Source organism: Bos indicus, chromosome 15 (assembly GCF_029378745.1).
Source record: "Bos indicus isolate NIAB-ARS_2022 breed Sahiwal x Tharparkar chromosome 15, NIAB-ARS_B.indTharparkar_mat_pri_1.0, whole genome shotgun sequence".
NCBI lineage: Eukaryota > Metazoa > Chordata > Mammalia > Artiodactyla > Bovidae > Bos > Bos indicus.
Window position 1 is genome coordinate 52,834,567 of NC_091774.1, and position 22,006 is coordinate 52,856,572.

The window sequence follows — 22,006 nt, forward strand, 5'->3', positions numbered from 1 at the left end:
ATAAAATCATTTTGGAGGCCAATTCGGCAACATCTGACAAAATCAAACCTATACATATTTTTTGTGGTGCTAGTGGTAAAGAACCTGCCTGCCAACACAGGAGATGTAAGAGATGCAAGTTCGATCCCTGGGTCAGGAAAATTCCCTGGAGGAGGGCATGGCAACTCACTCCAGTATTCTTGCCTGGAGAATCCTATGGACACAGGAGCCTGGTGGGCCACGGTCCACAGGGTTGCAAAGAGTTGGAGATGGCTGAAGCGACTTAGCATACAGCATGACAAAATGAAATACACACGTACATTTTTAACTCTTAAATTACACATTTAGGAATTTAGCTGATATTTTTACTGGAACAAATTTATAAACAATTAGGTAAAAAGGTATTAATTTCAGCTCTCTGATAGCAAATGAATGGATACAACCTCAACATCCATCACTATAGGAATGTTTAAATCATGCTATGCCCAAACAATGGAATATAATGCTGCCTTCAGAAAGAATGAGGTAAATCTAAATGTATTATATAATTTCACATATGAAAAGGCAATGTTGGCACATGTAAGTTCTATGCACAGAAGACGTCTGGAAGGTTACATATCACACTTGCCCAGCTCTGGAAGAGGGTTGTGGGGGCCCTCCTCAAACAGTGGTCCTCACTGGGGTGGCTGGTAGCCAGATGGACTCAGCTTTCTACCTGGAATCCTCCAGCCACCCCTGTAAAATCTCCTTCTCTTGGCTCATGACTCCTCAGGGTAGAGGTTTAGGAAAAGGACAGAGGACTACAGAGTGCCCACTGCTGGGAGTCAGCAGTCGCATCAGTCTGAGAGGACTCAGTGGCCTCCTCCTGGCCCTCGCAGCTGCAGATTTGGGGCTCCCTCAGTCACCTCAGCACATTCTCTGCTTCTCCTGTCCAGCACATATCATACAGTACTGTCCTCAGGTGTATACTGTTTTTTCTCTCCATGGAAAGAACCTTGATGGCCAAGGCCACAACTTACTTATTTTTATTTCTAGCATTCAGGGTATTACCCCTGGCAGGTGGGTGGCACCAAGGGCTGTTTGTTCCATGGATGGGTTAATTTACTTCCCTCTCTTTGTATCTGTTGTAAGATTTAAAGGAGGGCCTGAGAGTGTCTTTAAAAGAAGCACTGTCTATTTGGAAAAGCCTGTTTACCCAAATCTTGTAAGAAAAACTTAGAAAACGTAATTCCATTTTTTTTTATTATTCAACATTTTATACATAATAAATACAAAGTTTTTACAGCCACTGTAAAGAAAGCACTTCTGCACAGAGGTGCCTCCTCTGAGCCCAGCCCTGTGCACTGTGGCGCGGGGTTACATGTCCTGGAGGGACGGGTTCTTATTAAAAAGGAGGCATATTTTTACAACTTCGTTTTTTTAAAATAAAATTAGCAGCTCTTCCAAAAAATATTTAAAATATAACAAAAGATTTCAAATAACTCTCTGAGAATGTGGAAAACCCAGATTCAAGGACAATTTTGCTAGCTAAAGAGAGAATACAAGACTGGGTGGCAAGAACTGCCCAATTTCAGCACTTTGAAGATTTTTAAAGTGCTTTGAAGATTTTTAACTTGTCCACAAACCTTAAAATCCTAAAAAAAAAAAAAACCCACCCTTTTAATTTCTTTTGTAAACTTAAGAATAAGTTTGATAAACACAAAAAGACCTCAAATAGATCAAAAGGTTTTAAGAAATGCAAAAAAAAAAAATAAAAATCCTCAAATCAGAGAAGATTCATCAATGGATACTGTCATTAAAGTGATCAAATGACTATCTGAAAACTTCTTCAGTTTTATTTCTGGTCAAAAATCCCATGGGGACATTTGGTGAGCATTTCAAGTTTTTAGAGATTCTTAGGAGGGATGGCATTTTCAAAGCAAAAGACAACTTTTGGATTAAATTCTGAGAATTTTGATTTTTTAAAAAAAAGGAAAAAAAAAGCAACTGGCAAACATCCCTTAGTTCCTAAGTAATGCACTCCCTATCTTCCATTGGAGGTGGAGGGCCACCAGAGGCCTCTGGGAGCCACTGCTGTGGGTTTGTTAGTCTGCAGGGAAGGCTCCTCCTGGCTCTCCCTGTGACATGGAGAACTTGTCCTTTCCTTGTCAATTTGCACCGTGCAATCCTTTTGTCCTTCTTCATAGGAAGCTGGTTTACTCCTTGAGCCACAGATTCTTCCTCCCAAGGAAATGTCAGGTCAGTGGGACCTGGGAAGCTGCATTTCATGTGGTGGGTGGCTGCTGGTCTGGGCCAGCCACAACTTGGCTGCCTGGGCCAGTGGACTAGCTTGGGAATAAAATAATGCTAGGTGCCTCTCCAGTAGAGAAGCTTGACAAGGCAAGTATGTGTCCCCAGTTTTATCAAGACATTCAAATTCTAAGGATACTGGTCATGATAGTATATGCTGCAAAAATTAAGATGAAAAATACCCAAATATAAAAAGAACACTAAGTCGGCTCATTGCAGATCTGGAAGCTCCATTTCTGCTTTAGCCGCAGCCCCCTTTCTATTAGTCTATGTGATGGATGAGATTCGGCTACTAGTTCAGCCCCTTCATGTTAGCTCTGCTAATACTAAATGAATGGCATAAATATTAATACAAAGGACACTGTTAATTGTTTTAAATCTGTTAGCTGTGGAAGAGATGTGCATTATTGCAATCGGTGCTAAACTCAGGGCAGTCTACTTTTTTCCAATAAGGTTTCAGTTTCTCAGTTTGGGGACCAACTGCGGGGAGGAGCCAGCCTCTCCTGAAATCCCTCCTGCTGCTTTCCTTATGTAGCCAACATGATCTGATTAAACTCAATCAGATAAGCCAAAGCCACTTGAAGAAAGATGAGCATCTTTGCCACGTCCTCGTGGCCACAGTAATATACTGTACGAGTGCATATGATCAGCATCTCTGTGACTGTGCCCTGAACGAGGCCTGGTCTTGAGTCTCATACAAAAATGGGTCCCTGGTAGGCAAGAGGACTGTCCCCCTTCTCTGCTTCTAGGGCCCACTAGGATTTGTGCTGTGCTAGGAGAGATGACATAGAAAATGACAACAAAAAAAGGCACGAAATATTAAAAACGTGGGAGGTGTCAACCAGGCCACCCGGTCACATATAGTCCTCCTTGTTTTTGCTCTGTTCGAGTCATCATCATGCAAGCAAAGGTGCCTAAAAAACAAGACTGGCCAAACTCCAAGCCTGGCCTTGATTGTAGCAGTAACGGACAGGCAAACCCATCATCACACCAGTGTGATTTCCACATCCTCGATCTTCTCTGCGGGCCTTCGGTGGTTCTGCGTAGGAGGAGGGGGAGCTGCCCGGACCTGAGCAGGAAACCATCACATGGTCAGTCAGCTTCCTGATTCAGTGGCTGAAGCATCGAAATCTGACCAATCATTTATTCAAGGACATGGGCACTTGAGGGCTCTCAGAAATGTTCTAGGCATGTGCTTTCAACTTAATTTTCACAGCTTCTTACATTGAGAAGGACAGACTGCTCTGGATGAAATGTGAAACTCACGATTCAGGTTCTTCCCTGGGCTGAAAGCCTCATGGCCACAAGAGTCTTTGTAGTCCTGACAACCTTGGCCCAAGCAAAGGCCTAGAGTTGGAAGCGAGAGAGACCAATGCTTGGAGAACTGAAAAACCTTTAAACATGTCTTGGAAGGAGAGATGCAAGAGATGAGACTAGAGAGACAGGCTGGGGTAAGTCATGAAGGGCCTCATTAAGTCATATTTAAAAATCTGAGCTTTATTCTGTAGGCAAGGAAGAGTCTTTGGGGGATTTTAAGCAGTAATACCAGATGTGTGAAAAGATGACTCAGATAAAAAGTTTGAAGAAAACAGTGGTGGAGGGCAAGAATACAGGTTGACAGTTTTGGAGCCTCCTGTGGTCGTCTGAAAGAGAGCTGATGTTGGCTGGCACTGGGGGAATAGAGGGGGACAATCTGACAGTCATCTCTAGGTAACCCTGGCAGGCCCTGCGATGACTCTTCACGAAAGGCAGGGTCAGGGAGGTGTCACGAGTGATGCCAGAGCACTGGCAGGATAGGGGTACCACTCACCAGGATGGGAAATAAGGAAGAAGGATGACGTCTGAGAAGGAAGATAATTAGCCAGTTTTTTGCTGAGTTTTGGGGGTTTGTTATATATATATACACTGAGATTTCCACAGATCTGAAGCTCAGAGAAGAGATTGGATAGGTAGTTATAAATCTTGGAGTTGTCAGTAAATAAATGGTTATCAAAGTCTTGGGAGTAAATGAGATAACTCAGGAGTAAGTTTAACGACTTTAAGAGCAGTAGCCCTGGGACTCCTCTGGTTGCTCAGTGGTGAAGAATTTGCCTTGCAATGCAGGGGACATGGGTTCAACCCCTAGTCATGGACCTAAGATCTCACATGCCATGGAACAACTGAGAGGCCGACCTGAATGCCCAACTACTGAACCTGCACACAGTGGCTACTGAAGCTGCGTGAGCTGCAGCCCACACTACAGAGTCCGTGCAGTGCATCGAAAAGATCCCACACGATACAACAAAGATTCCACTTGCTGCAACTAAAACCTGATGCAGTCAAACAAATTAAAAAAAAAAAAAAAGAGGGAAGCGGTCAGTGGACGGAACCCTGAGAAGCATCAACAGAGTTGGATAAAGGCAGAGAATCCCTCAAAGGTCAATGAAAAAGAAAGCCAGGAAGTAGAAAGCAGACCAGGAAAGTGTGGTGGAACAAATGGGTCCACTTCTCTCCATTACTGCTCTTCCCCACTAGTTCACATTGCTGTCCTCTCTTGCTTGGACCATTGCTCCAGCCTCCTAACGACTCCCCACGTTCATTCTGTCACTTTCTACTCATTCTCCACCGAGCTGCCACAGTGTGTTTTTAAAAAGCTGGGATGTCCCTGGTGGTCTAGTGGTTAAAAATCTGTCTCTAAATTCAAGGGATGCAGGCTTGATCCTTGGTTGGGGAACTAAGATCCCACATGCTTCAAGGCAACTAAGCCCACTCACTCCAACTAAAGAGAAGCCCATGCCCAGTGACAAAAAGCCCACATGCTACAATTAAGACCAAGTGCAGCCAACATAAAATTATAAAAATTAGTAAGTAAAAATAATTTTTAAAAATGCACAATCAGTCATACCACTATCTGGCTTATAATCTTACAACAGCTTCCTATCACATTTAGGATCACGAACCAAGTCCTTAACAAGGCACTCAGTATCTGCTGAATGAACAAAGACAAAGGTTCTAAGTGGCTCAAAGAACTGTGTCAAATGCTGATAAGAGGGTCTAGGAAAATAAAACCGCAAATATAACTAGATTACCATGTGGAAGTTATGACCCTGGAAGAACTATTTCACAGTGAGGTAGAGGGATGGATTTGATGACAGCCGAGTGAGGGGTGGGTAGAGGTGATTATTTGTAAAGGACAGATTTTCTTTGAGAATAGAAGCTCTCAAACCTCAAAAGGGCATGTATCTTATATCATCTCACTGTCTGTCGAAGAGGAAAGTAGAGGCCTGGGAAAAAAGTTCTCAATAAATGCCTGCTGGAAAAAAAAAGCTTCTGTTTCACAATTAGACTGCTTTAATGCTCACAGAGCTTGTTATAATTTAAATATACTTTCCATAGTTGTCACCTGGCAATCTCACCATGGCTCAGTGAGGAAAGTGCCAGCGTAATAAGCTAGACCTCCCAAGATGTGTTGATTTCTATAGCCTTCCTTTTCCAGAGCTTTGTTTAATTTACCAAGTCCATCGCAACCTGGCATGGAAGAAATTAGCAACAACACAGGGGTCATGGAGCTCCATTAATTTCTAACTTTCAATCTGGAAGAACTATGCACTCTATTACTCTGCTAGATAAGAGACTTACAGGTCGCAGTTTCCCATATGAGGTCTCAGGAGTATGCCTGGATGCCTGCGAGAATCCTGGCGATTCGGCATGGAAGCTGTTTTCTAAGGGAGGGAATCAAAGAAGCTCAATTTATTTGTGTTGCTGAGCAATATAGATGGTAATTCAGATCTGTTTACCCTTCAGATGAACACGTGGCTTTCTAAATTAAAGTGTATTTTGATACATGCCCAGGAGACCCCTTACCGTTTGCTGAAGGAGAACGGGAGAAGTACTGGGAGCCCCTCTTATCTGGGCTGGGGTAAGGGCTGCTGGGAGGCTGGTCGTACAGCGGCAGTGGAGGCAGGGAGCCGGGCGGTTTGGGGGAAGGAGAGACCTGCAGCAAAGGAAACAGAGGTTACATAGTGCTCACTTCAGGAAGGAGATCAGCTGGCTTCTCTGACTGCTCCTGGCAAATAACCTTTCTCTGGAGCTAAGTTATGATTGTTAACTGTTTTGACCAGCCTGCTGCTGCTGCTGCTAAGTCGCTTCAGTTGTGTCTGACTCTGTGAGACCCCATAGACGGAAGCCCACCAGGCTCCCCAGTCCCTGGGATTCTCCAGGCAAGAACACTGGAGTGGGTTGCCATTTGAAGATGATCTCTCTTGGTAAATGCATGCATGCTAAGTCGCTTCAGTTGTGTCTGACTCTTTGTGACCCCATGGATTGTAGCTCGCCATGCTCCTCTGTCTGTGGGAATTCTCCAGGCAAGAATACTGGAATGGATTGCCATGCCCTCCTCCAGGGGATCTTCCAGACCCAGGGATCGAACCCACGACTCCTGCGCTGGCAGGCAGGTTTTTTACCACTAGCACCACCTGGGAAGCCACACTTGAAAATATGTGGGTTAAAGTATCTTTTGATATTGATTTCTAACATAATTCCACAGTGCTAAGAGAAGAGACTCTGTATGATTTCAATACCTTTAGACCATGACATTTTTGCACCTTGTTTTATGTCCCTGTATATGTTCCAGTGTCTCCTAATTTACACTCTATGGGAACTTGAAGAGAATTTGTATCCTACTATTGTGTGAAAATTGTATAAATCTTAATTACATTGAATTGGTTCACAGTGCTTTTCAGGCCTACTATATCCTACTTCTCTGTATATTCATTCTACTAATGTTTGAGAGTTTGATATTGAAACTCCATCTAAAAGCCTTAATTTATCTACTTAAAAAATAATTGTAAAACATGGTAGAACTATATGCAACCTTGCTTTGTATTTTCCAAGTCTCCTGTGAATCTGTTATCATCCTTTCGTAATTAAAAAAAAGTAAAATAAAAAAGCAAATGAGCCTGGAATAACCACACTACCACCAGTTTTGTGTTGCATTTAACTTTTTCCTTCCATAGATCTCATTATACTACTGATTTTAGTTTAAACAGTTACCAAGTCAAACCATTCTCTAGAGTTCTATTGAAAACATATCAAATTAGTCAATTCAATGAAGAACAAAAAAAAGAACAAGTTGTATTTTTCGGTGAAGATAAAATAACTGGCTGAGTTTCTGACTTCCCCAGGCTTTGTAATTGTCATGTTCAATGGTCATAATACTGTACAAGCAAGATGGGCAGACATATTCCTTATGGTCCTGGACCTGCCAAGCCTGTTGTGACATATCTGAATTAGGAGTGTCCCGTAAAGACAAGTTTTGCTATGATGAAGTAAGCCTCAGGCCACATGAGTGTCTCATTAGTTCTCTGAAAAGGACTAGAAGGACCTGGGCTGGGCAGGGAGGTTCTGACAGTGAGGGAGAGAAAGAGGTTGCTAATATTTTTACTGTATACACTAACCACTAACCACAGAGACAGTATATTCCCTCTCCAGTTTCTTTCTTTCTCCTTGCCAAACCAGTCTTTTGTAGGTCATACACACTGTAGTATTTTGGTTCCTCAATTCAGAGAGCAGAATGTGGGAGACATGAAGTGTAATATAGCCATTACACAGAGCCTGACTGACAAGTCTCTGCTTCCCAGATTCAGTCTTGTGGAAACCTGGCAACCAAAAATTGGAGTGGTAAGGGCAAGGTTGAGACCACAGCCCACTTCTGTGTGGGTCAACAGACTCTTTGGGAGTTACTTTCTTTAAATATCTTTTACTTCCGCTTTCTTCCCCTGTTGTGCACCTGAATCTCTCGCATCCATGGAGTGTCACCATTTTCTGAGGTTGAAAGTTCTTCCACTAGCACCGATGGGAAAACTCCAATCCGCCCATTGAATTCTCCTTCCCAGAAGCCATCGTCATCCTGGTTTTCTTTGTTCAAGATTCGGATGATTGCTCCCTCAGGAAAAGATAATTCATCATCTGTCTGGCCCTCGTAGTCATAAAGTGCTTTCACGAAACAGACTAGGTAGCAAGAGAGAAAAAGGCAGTAAGAACACTGACAACCAGGTAACTCTTACAACCACCCCATGCACAAGTGACAACTAAAGAGTGTCGAATGGAATAAGAGCAGAGCTGTGATCTTGTACTCACTGAAGAGCAACTCTAGGGTTCTACTGTACATGATACACGTGGCCAAATAAATACATTACAGAAAGGGAATAAACCCACGTTTTTAACCAACTGAAGGCTGACTCCAGGGTAATAGGGTTTATACCAAATGTGACCAAATAAAGAGTGCCTTGTTTCAGTCTTTACCACTGGCATCTCCGTTGAGGCTGCCTGAAACGAGTTCGGCCTCCGTGGAATTGCTGGATGTGTGTGACCGACTGTCCAAGGCAGCCAAGGACTGCAGCATGCTCAGCAGACTGTTCGAGGTGGGAAACTGTAGGTACTTTTCTGGCACATAACCCACTTGGCCGACTTTATTTCGAGCCTGAGTAAAAGACATGTGACAAAACAGGTTTGCACACACAATTTGGACAGGGTACAACAAGAACCAAAACAAACTCCTGAAAATGTCACAAGAAGGGGTGATATGAGCAAAGGAATATACCTTTACCCAGTCTTCCATATCTCCATCTTCAATCACTTCTAACACCTCATGTTCCTCAATGGTCAACTCATCTGGTTGAGAAGCCTGCAATGTAGGATGGTCATGGACAAAATTAAAAAGGTTAGATAAAGAGCAGATGTGAACTGATCATAACAGAAACTGGGGATCAAAATATTGAAATGATTTTGAAAAACGTATTGAACATAAAAATTTGAGTGTTGTAAAACTATCATAATGAGGTGAAGTTTTACTGAAAAAAGTAAACAAAATAAAGCCACAACAAAAACTGGAGAAACGGAATCCTCAAGAGGCAGTCAGGCTCAGTGAACACAGCACTCTGCTGGAGTAGGGGACCTGGGTTCCAGCTCCAGCTTATGTATCTATTGGTAAGTTATTCAACTTCTTGATGTCTCCATTTCTTCAAAATGACAATCCCGCCATTCTCGGGAAGATGGGGGTGGTGGGGGGTGGGTGGAGTCAGTGTGGGATGAGTAAGCACAGAACCATGATGGTTTGGGAAGCACAGGCAAAGGAGAAAGCAGTGAACCAGAACTGCACCACAGGGCTACAGTGGAGGTGCAGGCGGTGAGAATGCAAAGAGCTATGTACATGGACTGAATGACAGCTTGAGCGGTGCCTGGAATTGGTCTCGAATCACCATAAAACAGTGGCCAAGAGAAGTAAGTTGTAGGAGAGAAATGATTGATATTGGTCAAGGCTTGGATTTAAGATGCTCCAACTTAACTGTAGACACTGGGCTGATCCATTTGGGTGCTTCTGCAGAAGTTGCTGTGACTTTTTTTATTTTTAAAGTAAATAAAAGCAGGAGTCCACTGGCATTGGACACCCAAATGCTGCCCGTGAGGCTGTAGAATCTGAGGGCAAACTCTCAGGGACTCTGCAGAGGGGTTAGAGGAAGAGACTTTGTTTCCTGAAGAGACCTGTCTGTTACATGTAACAGGAGGGATCTGCAGGCATCTTCTGGTTCTTAGTGAACAGTTGTAAAATCTTTCCCCAAGTCTCAAGATCAGTGAAAACTATCAGTTAAGACCATATAGCTTTTCAGATCTCACAGTCTCAAAGTATAAAAATATCTCCAAGTTACATAAGCAAAAATAAGGCAAGGCTCATTTCCCAAGACTCATTTCCCATTGCATGTACATTTCATCAAACCCAGATTCTGGACATTGCTATAACAGCTGCTTGAGATAGAAAAACAGTACTGAAAATGGCTGACTAATTACAGAACTACTACAGAATCAGAATTTTAAGCAGATTACCTCTGACCTAACAAAATAAGAGAAAAAAAGAGTCCACTGATTTCTAATGGCTTTTCCAGTGGAACTTCTTCACTAATCTGAAACCACACTATGCCTTGAATATACCAGGAAAAGGCACCTATATAACAAAGATGTTTTTCCTAATTCTGTGGCAAAACTTTTCAAAGGTTATCAATACAATCAGATTTCAATGTGTGTGAGAGCAAAGCAGGAGAGTTAAACACTTTGTTACATAAGCAGTGCTGTATATAGCATTGTTATACTAGCTTGATCATACCATACCTAAGCAGTGACCAATTCTTTCACTTGACAAGGTCAAGTTCTTCCCATGACACTCAAGACCCTGTGGTCTCCTGATGTTTTGGCCCCAGCAAACTAATCCCTAGTATCTGAATACACCATGTTATGTATTGTCTCTATGCCTTTCTTCCAAGAGGCCTTGATCCCTCTTTCCCATTTGGTAACTGGAATTAGATTACTGTGAGTTCAAGTCCAGCTTCAGTCTCTTTCTACAGGCAAGTGACTCTAAGACCTTTCAGAGTCTCAGTTTTCTTTTTTATTCCTATTACAACGCAAGCTCCATGAAGGCAGAGATTTCTGTCTGTGTTGATTAGTGCTGTATCTCAAAGCCTAGAAAAGAGCACAGCATGGTACATGGAAGGTACTCAAGTAGTATTTGTTGAATTAATGGATTGGTTGATAATTTCTTCCTTATAGGATTATTGAAGGGATTAGAAATATATATATATATATATATTGATACTAGGCACACAGGAATTCATAAATGGTAGCTATCATTATTACCCATGATTTGATGCCTGGCTTATATGTATACCAAGACCACCCACAATGAGCTGGTTGCTTTTTCCTCCTTTTATTCTTATAAAGCTTTGAGCCCTCTAACACTGACTATTGTGGCACTCAAGTTAGCTGTTTGCACTTGTGGGCTTTCTAACAGAATGACTTCTTTAAGGCAGGGAATGTAATTCTTCTCACTCATCCCAACCAAGGACAGCAAGTAGTGAGTAAATGGTTATTAAATAAACACATGGTCACACACTACTTCATGAAGTCTTGATACACAGTGACCGCCAGAACCCCAGAAGCAGCCATGCCCTCTGCTTCTACCACCACCTTTCTAAATTTCCTGTTTTCTGTTAAAACAATATGTTTTTTCCTGATCATAAAAGTAATAAATGTTCACTGTAGAAAAGCTAGAAATAGGTATAATCGAGATCTTAAGGTAATACAATTTGGCATCTTACTTTCTTGATGTATCATTTCTTCTTACAAAAAAAACCTCAAATGTAATTTTTCAATTATCCTCATAATATTGTTATGATTATATTATATGAATGGTTAATTTATTTAATTATTTCCTTATTGGACTGCTAACTTTGCTCTTATAAAGTAATACTATGATGAAAAAAAATTTTGTACCCAGAATATTTTTCTATACTGTGGGTCACTTGCTTAGGACAAATGCTAGTAGGGTCAAAGTGACAAGCATTTTTAAGGCTTTTGAAACGAATCCTTAAATTTAGCTTTTCTTTGCTCTTGCTAGATTAATTTAGGCTTTCTTTGCTTGTCTGGACCATAGGAATCACAATTAGGCTTATAGTTAAGCCTCTCTCTACTCTAACCTACCCTCTCTGGAATATCTATACCATGAGCAGGGTTACCTTATTTTAAAGCCCAGTCTGATTTTAGGACACGTTATGGCTTCCTTCAGCCAGGATAGAAGCCAAACCTTGGTGTGATCTACAGGTCTATCTGACATCTTTACTTCCAGCTGCTCTGTTTCCCACGTTTGATGCTCACATACCTGTCATTTCCTGGACACTCTATTATCTCATCAAACTGTGTCTCTGCATCTGTTGTTTGCTTAGAAGGGTCTTTCCCTTCTCTACCTCATCATTGTGACTAGAAAGACCTTACTCCTGACCTCACTGAAATGCTACCTTATCTGCAAAATTCCTCAGATGCAATAATCAATCACTCAGATCCTTAGGACCCTCTCCATTTAAAGACCTTAAATTTAATTCTGGAACTTCAGAGTAAATATTACACTGAGACAGAAGACAGGGAAACAATCCCAAACTAGCTGTATAATATTTTAAAAACATTGTGTAAGTATTTTAAAGATGACTTCAAATTTTCAGAAGATTATCAAAACAGTTTACATTGGGGAGACAAATCCCAACTCTTTTAGAAAAGAAGAAGTACTGTTAAATATATAATAAAAGGATGTTAAATGAAAAGAAGTCTGGTAATCACCGATATTGAGGAGTAAATGATGTCAGTTTTTCACTCTCCAGGCATGGTGCTGGTGGGAGTGAGAGTATTCCACATATGCTTAAGATTCTCTCCACATACTTCCTCTGTTGTTGTTCCTCAAGCATGGCATTAACATGAAAGGGATTCATTAAAATGAAAGGGATTCATTTATTCAAGCTTCCCTCACATCATGCATTTATTCGTTCCACAATTATTACCTGAGGACCAACTATGTGCCAGGCACTGTCCTAGGTGCTGAAGACATATATGCAAGGCACACAAAGTTTCTGCCTTTAGGGAACTTCAGTGCAGAGTTAGATAAAGAAATGTGAAAATAAACAAGATTAAGTTTGGTTGGTGATAGTATCAATTAATAAATGAGGACAGAAGGGTTATTTTGGTTGGTGATAGGTTCTATATAGTATCAATTAATAAATGAGGACAGAAGGGCAATGGGATAGAGTAGTGACTGGAAAGTTGTGTATGTATTTAGGTGGTCGGGGAAACCTGAGGAGGCACTATTTGAGTTAAGCCTATATGAAGTGCACTGGGCAGCCAACCAAGAATTGGGAAAAGGCAGTTCTAGGTAAGGGAAAGCAAGTGCAAAGTTGTCAAGTCAGGAAGGAGCACAGTGCTTTTGAAGACTGAAAGGCAGCCAGAGTTGCTAACGTGTAGTGAGTAGGTTCAGTGGGTTGGTCTGACATGAAGCTAAGGAGACTGGAAGGGGCCAGATCAGTCTGGACATTACAGAGCCTAGTAAAGAGTTCATTTTTCTTTGTGTGATGGAAAGCTTAAAAAGAATTTTAGGCAGGGGAATAAAATAATCTCCTATATATGTTAAAGATAAGTTTGGCTGTGGGGTGGAAAGTGGACTCTTGGCAGACAAGTATGAAGAAGGGATACCAATCACTAATTTTTTTTTTTACACTAATCAAAGTAATGGCCTAGACCAAGATGTGAAATGTGAATGGATTCCGAATATGTTTTGGAGGTGGAGTCAACAGGACTGGCTATTGACTGATGAAGGGAGTGAGAAAAGGGAAGAACTGGGAAAAGAAACTCAATCTACTTTGAGTAAAAAGTTAATGTGAAAGCAGGGCAGGGTAAGAGAGATTAAAAACTATTATACCAAATCAGCTTTGGAAGTTAGAAGAAAAATCTATTTATCCAGGCCCCTGCTTAACCTGGAAACAAGAGATGGTTATATTAATATTAGGATAGGCAAAGTTTAACAAAACTGTTTTTTCAAGCAATTTTACTTTAATACCAATTTTGAAAACTATCCCAATGGAGAGCCTTGTGCCAAGCAGGCAACTGATAAGGAAAGGAGTCTTATTTACAGAAAATTTACTAGATGCCAGGCCTTGTGCCAAGCAGGCAACTGATAAGGAAAGGAGTCTTATTTACAGAAAATTTACTAGATGCCAGGCACTGTGCTAAATGCTTTGCTATACAAGTGTTATCTCATTTAGTCTCCACATTAGCCCTATAGTATTATCCCCATAATATAGATAAGAAAACTGAGGCTCACAGTGACCAAGGGACTAGCGTGGTTATGTAGCTTGTAAGTGGCAGAGACAAGATTTTAACTGAGGCCGTCTGACATCAGAGCCTAGACTCTTCCCTGTTATGTTACATTGCCTCTAATATGAACAGAACACCAACATTATGGTAAGTACAGCATAAGAGGCTGGGTAGATACCATTACTTGTACCTTCAGAGTTGTCACAATTTAACATGAGAAATATGTTAGAGAAATACAAACCTTATAGGAATAAACAACTTTGCAGGTGAGTGGGTAATTTCTTAAGGTACCAGAAGGGCTGGAACTGCTGTCATCAAAAACATCCATGTTGTCCTCAAACTCTTCTCCTTCTTCTCTTTCAGTATCTGCATTAAGCTAGGAAAAATCAGAGGCCACTGGCTAGCTTAGTTACTTCAAGAAGATGCATGAAAGCAGCAAACAACCGGATTGTTTCAAAATGTTAATTTACTCATTCAACTGCACATAGGAAAGTGTTCTGTTCTCACTTGCATTTTTCATGTTATGAAAGGACTGACATTTTTCTTTCTTTTTAAAACCAAGAGTCAGTTAAATACTGACTAATGAAGGCCTCTTACCATTGAAAACTGATCATATTAGCAAACATTAAAAAGATTTCTAAATGCTACCAACGCCTTGGACTGCAAAGAGATTCAACCAGTCTATTCTGAAGATCAGTCCTGGGCGTTCATTGGAAGGACTGATGCTGAGGCTGAAACTCCAATACTTTGGCCACCTCATGCGAAGAGTTGACTCATTGGAAAAGACCCTGATACTGGGAGGGATTTGGGGGCAGGAGGAGAAGGGGACGACAGAGGATGAGATGGCTGAATGGCATTATCGACTCGATGCACATGAGTTTGGGTGAACTCCAGGAGTTGGTGATGGATAGGGAGGCCTGGAGTGCTGCGATTCATGGGGTCGCAAGGAGTCGGACACGAGTGAGTGACTAAACTGAATGAACTGAACCAACGATGTAGAGAAATAGGTTTTCGTCTATGGCTGGTTTAAACGTAAACTGGTACCTCCTTGAAAAAAAAGCCTGCATAGCAATGAAGACCCAGCACAGCCCAAAACAATAAATAAATAAAATTACTTAAAAAAAATAGATACGGATAAATTAGAGCGTGTGTGCTCTGCTGGTAGGAATGTAAAATGGTATAGCTGCTTTGGAAAAATGCTATGCTGGTTCCTTAAAAAAGTTTAACATAGAATTACCGTATAATCCAGCAATTTCACTTCTGTACTCCCAATGCTCTTCAATTTTAATTTCTATTCTGTTCTTTCAATTATTTTTCCCAAAAGACTTTGAAAGCAGGGATGTGAATAGATATTTGTATACCAATGTTGACAGCAGCATTTATTCACAATAGCCACAAGGTGGAAGCAACCCAAGCATCCACTGACATGGCTGGATGAACAAACTGTGGTATATGACAGCAGAATATTACTTAGCTTTAAAAAGGAAGGCCATTCTGACACATGCTACAGTATGGGTGAACCCTAAGGGCATTAATATTAAATGAAATGTGCCAGTCACAAAGAAGACAAATACTGCATGATTCTACTTATATGAACTACCTAGAGTAGTCAAATTTATAGAGACAGAAAGTAGAATGCTGGTTGTCAGGGATTTTGGGCCTGGGGGAATGGGGAGCTACTCTTTAATTGGTATAGAGTTTCACTTTTTGCAAGATAAAAAGAGTTCTGGAGATGGATGATGGTTAATGGTTGCACAAAAAAATGTGAATGCACTTAATGCCACTGAACTTGGTATTTTAAAATGGTTTAAATGATGAAGTTTATGTTGCATATATTTTGCCACAGAAAAGGGCACAGTTTCTTTTGAAATGTAATTTCAAGGAAAATAAATGAAAATAAATCCAGTTTCAAGGTATATTACTGGCCATAGCTAAAAGGCATATATTAATTAAAATGGTATTAAGTGTAAAAATGTATTTATCTAGAGTACTGTCTATTACATTAAAATGCAAATAACACTTAAATGAGCATAAACATCTGACAGAGGTAGGCAGAGTAAGAAGGACTAAGACTGGGGAACATAGGAGATTGGCTTGTTCTATGTATCTCTGAACTATAAACAAAAAGTAAGTTTTACTTTTTAAATTAAAAATCCATCAATGAAGAAACAAAATAAGTTCAAAGGTTTCTTGGTTTCTAGCTACATACAAACACTTATTTGGCTACTTTTCCCAATGTTCAAACATACAAAGGCACTAAGATTTACACAGTAAGGACATAAGGGATGGGCAGTCAGAATTGGGCCTTATGGTAGAACAATTAATTAAAATATCAAACACCTACTTAATGCTGAACACTAAGCTAGGCTCTGAGATATGAAATGAAGGACACAGTCTGCTTTGCAGGAGTTCACAACCTAGAGTGGGAAGTCAGCATACCCAAACGCTGAGTGCACAGACGGCCCTGTGAGTGTGGACAGAGTGACTCGAGAAGAAGGTCAGAGCAGATTTCTGTCCATGGGATTCTCCAGGCAAGAATACTGGAGCAGGTGGGCATGCCCTTCTCCAGGGTATCTTCCGACCCAGGGACTGAACCCTCTTGGGGTTGGCAGGCAGGTTCTTTACAACTAGCGCCACCTGGGAAGCCCTCAAACTAACAAACATATTTACATATACTTGGAAGATGCCTTTATATTCTAGAAAAGGTTACAGACAACTGTGGGCACAAAAAGCAAAACAAAACACCCTTACATCCATGAAAAAATTAAAGCCAATGTGGGTAGAGCAAGTTTCCAAAAATACAGTGTAAGGAATGTTAATATGTACTGTGTTTGGCACTGGGAATCAGTTCAAAATGTTTCATCTTGGCAATGTTATCTGATACTAAACATTCTTTTTTTCTTCTTTATTTTGAATTCATTTTCTGATTCTCACAGAAGGGAATGGAAGGTTGCAGTGATGGCAGCAGGGGTCACTGCTACATGCTTTTGCACTGCTCTTGCAGTTTTCCAAAGTATGTCATCTCAGGACAGCTTCTTCCTTTTTCCTCTGCCACCTTCTGTACCTTAACTGTTGCAACGTTTCCTTTTTTTTTTTTTTTTAACTGTTGCAATGTTTTCTTGACCTAGCATTTCTAAAAGCACATTCTTCCTGTTTCTTAACTGCTCACTTATCCCTTTTCCTTCCTGTCCCCTGACAGAATTTTAATCAAAACTATTCTTTTCAGTGGTACTAATAATTTTCCTTTCTGAGATGTTGTAAAATGCTTACTCTTATTGCAATGGCAGATAAGAAGAACCTTTCTGAGTTGGTTTTAGTAGCTGACCTCATACTCAGCAAATTACCTCTGACAGACTTGGGTCTGAATGCTGACTATGCCATTTATTTGCTGTATGACCTTGGGCAATTTGATTTCTCAACTTCAATTACCTCATCTCCATAATGAAGACAATTACTTCTTAACAAAGTTATCATGAGGATTAAGTGAGGCAACACTTAAACCCTTAATATATGCTTGGTACAAAGGTGACACTTAACACATAATTGTTGTTTTTATGAGGAAAGGAGAAGATAGATTAAAAAAAAAATATCTGGTGATATCCAGCTTAGAGGAAGACAGCTAGCAGAACCTCTGAATTCCATCTAGACAGAAAAGTGGTCACTGTGAACATCATTCCAAATACAACACAGGTATATTATAAAAGATGATGTTGAAAATATCAGCCAAATGGATTTCTGTTTCCAGGCAAGATGGAGTATCAGGGACCAGGTTTAAACCTTCCAGAAAAGGCTAAAAAACTGTTCAAAATTTATAAAAGAACCGCTTTCAAGACACTCGACATTATGTGATGAAGAACAGTGATCCTTGTGGGAAACAAACAATTTCCCCAACCTACTACCTGAAAAAAGTTTCCAAGATGACATACACCAGGAGGGAACCTAGAAGAGGTTGGTGATCTACTGGAATTGAAGACATGAAACTGGGACTTCAGGAAGGCCAAAGTGGCTAGGGCTTGCACAGTAATGAAGAAAAGAGAAATGCATAGAGAGAACTCGGGAAATCTGCAGAGGGTCCTCCTTAAGTCTTCAGCTAAGCACTGATCAGCACATGTACATCAAGAACGACTCGAAGCCACTGATAGAACCCCTCAAAGGATTAGAGGGAACCATCCTCAGCATTCACACGGGCCTGGGAACATTTCCTGTTCCCTCTTAACAGAGCAGAAAACCTCACAAGGCATAGGGCATCAGGTAGAGAAATTAGAAAATCAGTAAGGATGCGGAAGACTTGAACAACACTACAAACCAATTTAATTGACATTTATAAAAGATAACACCTAACAATAGCAGATTATATATTCTTTTCAAGTACACATGGAACATTTATTGAGATATACCATATAATGGGCCACAAAACAAGTCTTGATAAATTAAAAATGATTCAAGTGTGTTATCTGACCACAATGGAAATAAATTATGTCATTAACAGAAAGGTATCTGTAAAATTGCCAAATATTTGGAAACTCAATAACACTTCTAAACAATCCATGAAACAAAGAAGAAATTAACAGACCAATTAGAAAATATTTAAAATTGAATGGAAATAATAACACAATATATCTGAGTTTGTGTGGTGGTGCTTAAGCAACATGTAGTGGGAAATGTTTAGTATGACATGCCTATACTGAAAAAGAAGTAAAGTCTCACATCAGTGACCTCAGCTTCCATGTTAAAAATATTAGGAAACAGCAAATTAAGTCCAAATTAATCAGGAAAAGGAAATAATAAAAAACAAGAGCAGAAATCAATAAAATAAAAAAAACAAAACAATAGGGAAAAAAGTCAATGAAATCAAAAGCTGTTTTGTTTTTTGGTGACGATACATGAAATTTACAAACCTCTAGTAGGATGATCAAGGGGAAAAAAAAGGAGAAACAAATAACCAGCATCAAGGAGTAGGAGAAGTGATATCACTACAGATCCTCCTGACAATCAAATAATAAAAAATATTATGAACAACTTTATGCCAATAAATGTGGCAACTTACATGAAACAAACAAATTCTTTGAAAGACACAAATGATCAAAGTCTATTCAAGAAGACTAAGTTGAAGAACCCTATCTCAAGGAATTGAGTTTGTTGCTTAAAAAACTCCCACAAAACTCCCCTCCAGGTCCAGGCTCTGTTGAGTTCTACTAAACATATAAGGAAGAGAAAAATTCTACATAGGCTTCCAGAAAATTGAAGAGGAAGGGATTCAAATTATTTTATGAGACAAGCATTATTCCAAAATCATACAAAAACAGTTTAAGAAAACTATAGACTAATAAAGTATCTGCCATAATCAGACATATAAAATGCTAATCAAAATTTAAACAAATCAATTCTAATCAATATATAAAAAGGATAATAGTTCATCAGGAATGCAAAGTTGGTTTAATATGTGAAAAATCATCAGCGTACTTCACCATATTAACAAACTAATAAGAAAAATCATTTAATATTTAGGACTTTGCTGTAGCTCAAACAATCAAGAATCTGCCTGCAATAGGAGACTGGGGTTTGATCCCTGAGTCAGGAAGATCCTCTGGAGAAGGGAATGGCAATTCAGTCCAGCATTCTTGCCTGGAGAGTCCCACGGACAGAGAAGCCTAGCGGGCTACAGCCCGTGGGGTTGCAAGGAGTCAGACACGATTGAGCAACGAACACTTCACTTCAACATCCATTCCTATCAGTAAACTAAACAAAAAATGGAGGAAAGTTCCTTGACATGGGAAAGGGCATCTACAAAAATCCTACTGTGAACATCATACTTAATGGTGAAAGACTATGCTTTCTCCCTAAGTTTGGGAACAACGCAAGAACATCATGTTGGTTCTCACCACTTCTATTCAAGCAGTGTACTGGACACTGGAGCTGTTACAGTAAGGGGGGGGTGGGGGGGAAGTAAGCATAGAAGGAGATAAAAGGCATTTTGAATTGGAAAGGAAGAAGTAAAACTGTCTTTGTATAGAGGTTACATGATTATCTATATAGAAAATCTACATTAAAAAAAAACTAATGAATGAGTTTAGCAATGTTGTAGGATACAATATCGATATACAAAAATCAGGTGTATTTCTATATGTTAGTAATGAAAAATCAGAAGTTGGAATAAAAACTATTAGGACAGCATCAAAAACTATGAACTAGAGATAAGTCTGACAAAAGATGTACAACATCTACACACTGAAAACTATCAAACACTGCTTAGAGAAGTGAAAGACAATTGAAAGACTCAATATTGTTATGATATCAAGTATCTTCAAGCTGATCTACAAATTCACTGTAATCCTAATGAAAAAATTCTGGTAGGTTTTTCTGGTAGAAAACCAATTTTAAAATTTATATGAAAAAAAAAATAAAATTTATATGGAAAAGCAAAGGAATGAGAATATCCAAAACAATTTTGAAAAGGAAGAAAGGTGGAAGATTTTACCTGACTTCCGGACTTAAAAGTTACAATAATTAAGACACAGCAGCACTGTCATCAAGCTAGGCAAATAGATCAATGAAACAGAATAGGAGGTCCAAATACAGACCCATACATATATGGTTAGTTGATTTTTGACAAAGATGTAAAGGCATTTCAGTAGAGAAATGACAGTCTTTTCAACAACAACAAGAAAAAAGAATTGTACTCACTCCTCTTAACTCATACAATCACAAACTTAAATGTAAAACCTAAAATTATAAAACATACAAGAAAATCTTTATGACTTTGGGTTGGACAAAGGTTTACTGGTTATATCACAGCATGGTCTGTGAAAGAGAAAAAAAAGTAAGTTGGACTTCACCAAAAAACTTCTGCTCTTTGAAAGATACTGTTAAGAAAATGAAAAGACAAGGTACAGACTAGGAGAAAATTACATAAATCATCTATCTGATAAAAGATTTGTATCCAGAGTATAAAAAGAACTCTCAAAATACAATAAAAAGAGAACAAACAACCTAATGAAATATGCCTGAAAGATCTGAATGGATAGTTCACTGAAGAAGATATACATGTGGAAAACAAGCATGTGAAAAGATGCTCAACATTATTAGTGAAATGCAAATTAAAATGATAATGATACACTACTGCACATCTATTAAAATATCTAAAATTAAAAAGACTGACCATACTAGCTATTGGCAAGATAGTGGAACAACCGGAACACTAGTACTCCATTGATAGGAATGTAAAATGGTACAACCACTTTGGAAAATAGCCTGAGAGTTACTTAAAATATTAAACATATAGCCACTATATGACCCAGCTAAAACAGACACACAGCAGTTTTACCTGAAAGAGCTCCAAACAACTCAAATGCCCATCATCAGAGTGAATGAATAAACAAATTTTGTGGTATATTCATACAACAGAATATAACTCAGCAATTAAAAGACTGACATGTAACAACATGGATGCTACTCAAAATAATTATGCTGTATGAAAGAGGTCAAAGTGTATGTTTTAAATATGTGTTATCTATTGTATTTCAATTATACTTCAGTAAAACTGTTAAGAATAATAAAGCTTGGGAATTTTAATGACAACTGGTTGCACAGTACTTGAAGATGCTATAAGACCATTAATTACATCAAAATAGGGCAGTCGATAATTCACCAGATGCTTAAAACAAGAAATGAAAAAAGAAAAGATACAGCAATTGAAATGAATCACAAAAAAGGTTAGAGGAATAAAGAGTCATCCAAGGAGTGAGAAAAAAAAGCAGGGCTTTAGAGGCAGACATATTTGGGTTCTAATCCCAGCTCTCTCCACTTACTAGCTGTGTGCTGCTGGGCAAGATCGTTAATTCTTCTACCTTCTCATCTGTAAATACATTCAGGATGGTTGTGATCATTAATTAAAATAATATATGAATGTGCCTGACATGGTACCTGGTACAGAACAGACGATTTACCAAAGTGAATACCCTCTTTTCGGTAGTATTTTTAGCTTAGTTGGTAGAACTGGAATAAACTGCTTAAAGTTCAGATTAATATTTTTGAACATGTATCATGTGTTAGGACCTCTGTCAAGCACTTTACTTGT

General features: G+C 39.4%; 1 protein-coding gene across 2 annotated transcripts in view; it reads right to left on the bottom strand.

Moving 5' to 3' along the window:
• Positions 1-1,204: 1,204 nt before the first annotated feature.
• The window catches only part of FCHSD2 (FCH and double SH3 domains 2), a 256,209-nt gene continuing 235,407 nt past the window's right edge, over positions 1,205-22,006 (bottom strand). For both annotated transcript variants that reach the window (XM_070767602.1, XM_019975329.2), the window contains exons 14-20: positions 14,171-14,305; positions 8,849-8,932; positions 8,551-8,728; positions 8,036-8,256; positions 6,112-6,241; positions 5,887-5,969; positions 1,205-3,337 (exon numbers count right to left, since the gene is read on the bottom strand). In XM_070767602.1, the coding sequence (XP_070623703.1) occupies positions 3,254-3,337; positions 5,887-5,969; positions 6,112-6,241; positions 8,036-8,256; positions 8,551-8,728; positions 8,849-8,932; positions 14,171-14,305 (915 nt within the window). In that variant the 3' untranslated portion in view covers positions 1,205-3,253. The remainder of the gene's footprint in view (positions 3,338-5,886; positions 5,970-6,111; positions 6,242-8,035; positions 8,257-8,550; positions 8,729-8,848; positions 8,933-14,170; positions 14,306-22,006) is intronic.